At 44.9% G+C, this 3,526-nt stretch overlaps 1 protein-coding gene across 1 annotated transcript; it reads right to left on the bottom strand.

Annotated features, from left to right (window-relative positions):
* Positions 1-1,255: 1,255 nt before the first annotated feature.
* On the bottom strand, positions 1,256-3,312 carry LOC110115929 (pectate lyase). The gene is made up of 3 exons (XM_028696078.1): positions 3,061-3,312; positions 2,732-2,955; positions 1,256-2,549 (listed from the first exon to the last, which is right to left on the bottom strand). The coding sequence occupies exons 2-3, from the start codon at positions 2,932-2,934 to the stop codon at positions 1,373-1,375; spliced, it is 1,380 nt and encodes a 459-aa protein (XP_028551911.1). The 5' UTR covers positions 2,935-2,955; positions 3,061-3,312; the 3' UTR covers positions 1,256-1,372.
* Positions 3,313-3,526: the final 214 nt, after the last annotated feature.

Here is a 3,526-nt window from a genome sequence, read left to right as displayed (position 1 = left end):
GGCAGGAGCGTTTATGTGCTACATATATGAAGAGCTTGTATTGAACTAATCTCAACTCAAGTCTAATGGTGTTCTACAATTTATACCTCGTTTGCATATTTTGCTCACTGGAGCCATAAAAGAAAACTCTTTTTAATAAAGTAGTCAAAAGCAAATGCATGTGTGATCATTTTGTTTTTCTATTGATTTTTTTATGTTGGAGCATAAAGGCCTACGATTCTTTCTGTCTAGGCGTGCAAACGAGTCGAGTCGAGTTTGAATCAAGGTGTGTTCGAGTCGAGCTCGACTCGGCAAGAGAAATTGAGCTCGTCGAGCCGCACTTTAAGCATGTTAAAGAGCCCTGCGTCGTCTTCTTGCATCAGCGCCTGCGTCCTCTACGTCTTCCCACCGGTTATGCATCGTCCGCAAGCTCGATTGTTTTAGGAGGGGAGAGAAGCGGATGCTCTAAGATATTCAAAGGAGAAAGATTAGCTCACCTGTGATGTTGCCGGTGGTGACTTTGACGTCGGCGCCGACGATGTGGGTGAACCGAGCAACATGCTTCGACGTCGCTCGCGGTAGTGGCTTTGACGTCTCAGCCTATTAACGTTGGCATCGGCGATACCGATGAACCGCCTCCTGGGAGTACGTCGCTTGCGAGAGCTTGTGCCGGTGGAGGAGCAATGAGAGCTATCCAAGATGAAGGCTGAGGAAGCAAACCGGATGCTCGCTACCAACATCTTCCTCTTGCTCCGAAGTCTGAACGAGTTGTGGCCTTCATTTTCCCCGCGTTCGTCTTCCCGCCTGCATCATTCCATTTTCCCGCCCCAGAACTCAGGCTCATTATGCTATTGAGCTCGAAATTGCGTTCGAGCTAGGCTCGCGAGCTCCATAAACTCAACTCGTCGAGCCCGCTAACGAGTCGAGCCCGAGCCGACTTGACTCGGTTGCACCCCTATTTCCGCCCCTCGAAAAAGAATGATCGAATCATTTATGACTCCCTACCGCATGAGTCTCTTTCGAAAAATCACAACACTAATAATACCAGAAAAGTCCTCATAAAATTTGTTATGACCAGCATTCTCAATAATTGTTGAACAACTTCAGCATCTATTCAAATGCCCTTATTCTCAATCATCAAAGAATTTCCAAACATTCATTCAATGTACCTATATATAATATTCATGATACAGTGCTTCTCCATTCCAATTACTACAACTTTAAGAAAGTACTCAATATATAATTTAAAAAAAAAAAAACACATAGTCACACAATATGAGAATCACATATGATATATCCCATAAAAGAAGCACTTTTATGAAGAAAAAAATAAAGAACATGAAATAAATTCCATATACTCTCCCAACACCAAAGGAGTGAAGCAATCAGCAGCTCAACACTGCCTTCCAACTCTACAACGCAAAGTTCCTGCAAACCTCGTCAATCTTTTCACAAAAGTGCCAGGCTTGGCTTTTATCATGTCCTGCTTCGTATATTTCCTTATGAACTCCTTCTTCCCCGACTGAACAAAAAACGCCCCATTCAACATCAGATCCCCTTCTGATCTCCAATGCCAATTCCTCCATTCCCATTCCCCAACATAATCCCTATGCGTCACCTCCTTCGCCGCCCGATTTGGTGGCGCGATATACCTATTTCCTTGACTCACTATCGTCGGATGACTACTCCCACCAACCGCATACATCAACCAGTGCGTGTAATCGTTATTCACCACATGAACAAACCCCCACCGACACCTCGGCATTCTCTGCACCAATCCCCTTCCAAAATGGTTAAAAGCTACAGTTACCTGCATCAGAGCATCCTCCGAATACGAATCGCTCGCACCGAACAGAAACACATCGTCGTGGTTCGTCATGTGGCAGTTGGACACAGTGATTGCCGTCGACCCCATGATCGCGTCGATCAGCCCGTCCGCGCAGTTGGACATTGAAATGTGATCGATCCAGATGTTCGAAGAACCGTATATCGAAATCGCATCGCCGTCGCTGCGGGTGCGGAAGCCGTAATGGTTGACGGAATCGCGAATCATGCCGCCGTTGCCGGGTTTGATGTCGTGGATGTGGAGGTTGTGGAGGATGATGTGGTGAACGAATTGGATGGTGATTTGGGCGCCGTAAGCGATGTGGATCCTGGCGCCGCGGCCGTCTATGGTTTTGTAGCTGTTGACGATTAGTTCTTCGCTGAGGCGGATGATCATGTCGCGGGCGAAGACAATCCAGAGGGGTTGGGTTTGGATGACGGCGTGCCGGAGAGTGCCGGGGCGGGGATTGACGAGGTCGTGGTCGGAGGGGTCGGTGACGACGTAGAAGCGGCCGTTGCGGCCACCTCCAGCGCGGCGGCCGAAGCCTTTGGCGCAGGTGGCGAGACGTTTCCGGTGGTGAGCCCAATCGGAGCGACAACGCCAGCAGCGGTCGATTGGGTTTGTTGCGCGGCAGGGTCCGCCATATTTCTTTTTTCTCCCCCTTCTTAATGACCATAATCCCCTTCTGCTGCTGCTGCTGCTGCTGCTGCTGCTGCTGCTAATTGTTTCGTTCTTATCCAAAGCCCTGCATTTCATGTTTGTGAGCTTTAAAGGCAGAAATTTAATCATAAAACTGTCATTTTTTCGTAATAATTTTTCGTCAATAATTGAATCACCAAACTCTACACGTAACAATATTTCCTCCTTAATAATAACAAAATCATCAACCATTAGGACAATCGGATTGCATGACAATAACAAGTTTACTTGTGGACGGCCTTATTGAAGTCATTTGTGGCAGCAATAGGATCAGGATTATAGGCCGCATGTGCTTCATCACGAGCGGCTTCTGCGCGTTTCTTCCAATACTCATCGAATTCGCCAATGTCAGGACGAACAACATCGAAAAACAAAAAGAGGAAGAAGAATAGAAGAAAAGAAAGGCGAGAGCCAACAATTAGATTCTCCATTTCTTCCTTCTCCTTTTTCTTCTAATTCACATGAATTTAAAAAGAAAAAAAAAATAAATAAGAGGTCGGAATTAAAGGTTTTGGTCAAGGTGGAAATTAAAATGGCCGGAGACCACACGACCGAACCTCAAAATTCAAAAAGGCGATTGAGCGAGAGCCATTTATACATTTTGCCCAATTCGGTCTTTTTTCTGTTGGTCTTGGCGAATGAGGGCGACGAGGCTTTAGGGTTATTTATGTGGCTAAGGAAAAAGACGACAGGTAGAAAACACAAGAGGTTAGAGGCGAGAAGCGAGGACCGCCATTGATGGCTCGGGAAGGTTTCTCTCTCTTTCGTTCAGTTTCTTCTTGTAGCTCTTTATATCGATGGGTTTGTGGCGGAGAGAGATTAGAGGATTTGATAGGGGATGGCGGGTAGGAAGTTAGATTATGTTATTAATTCATGAATTTATTAGCTAATTTTTTTCACATAATTAAGATTTGCATTTATGATATTCTTTAATAAATAAGGGGATTCATATAAATATCATAAAAATTTTATTATTTATATATTTAATATATGAATTTGAATATATATTTATAGGATATTGTA

This window comes from Dendrobium catenatum, unplaced genomic scaffold (assembly GCF_001605985.2).
Source record: "Dendrobium catenatum unplaced genomic scaffold, ASM160598v2 fragScaff_scaffold_716, whole genome shotgun sequence".
In the NCBI taxonomy this organism is placed as follows: domain Eukaryota; kingdom Viridiplantae; phylum Streptophyta; class Magnoliopsida; order Asparagales; family Orchidaceae; genus Dendrobium; species Dendrobium catenatum.
The sequence above is the reverse complement of the archived record's forward strand: the minus strand, read 5'-3'. Positions and strand labels throughout refer to the sequence as shown.

Bases quoted from the DNA above. Each gene is read 5' to 3' on its own strand.
- LOC110115929 (XM_028696078.1), bottom strand. From the start codon at position 2,934: ATGGAGAATCTAATTGTTGGCTCTCGCCTTTCTTTTCTTCTATTCTTC. The intron at 2,550-2,731 runs GTAAACTTGTTA...CATGAAATGCAG, and splicing joins TTCAATAAGGCCGTCCACAA to GGCTTTGGATAAGAACGAAA.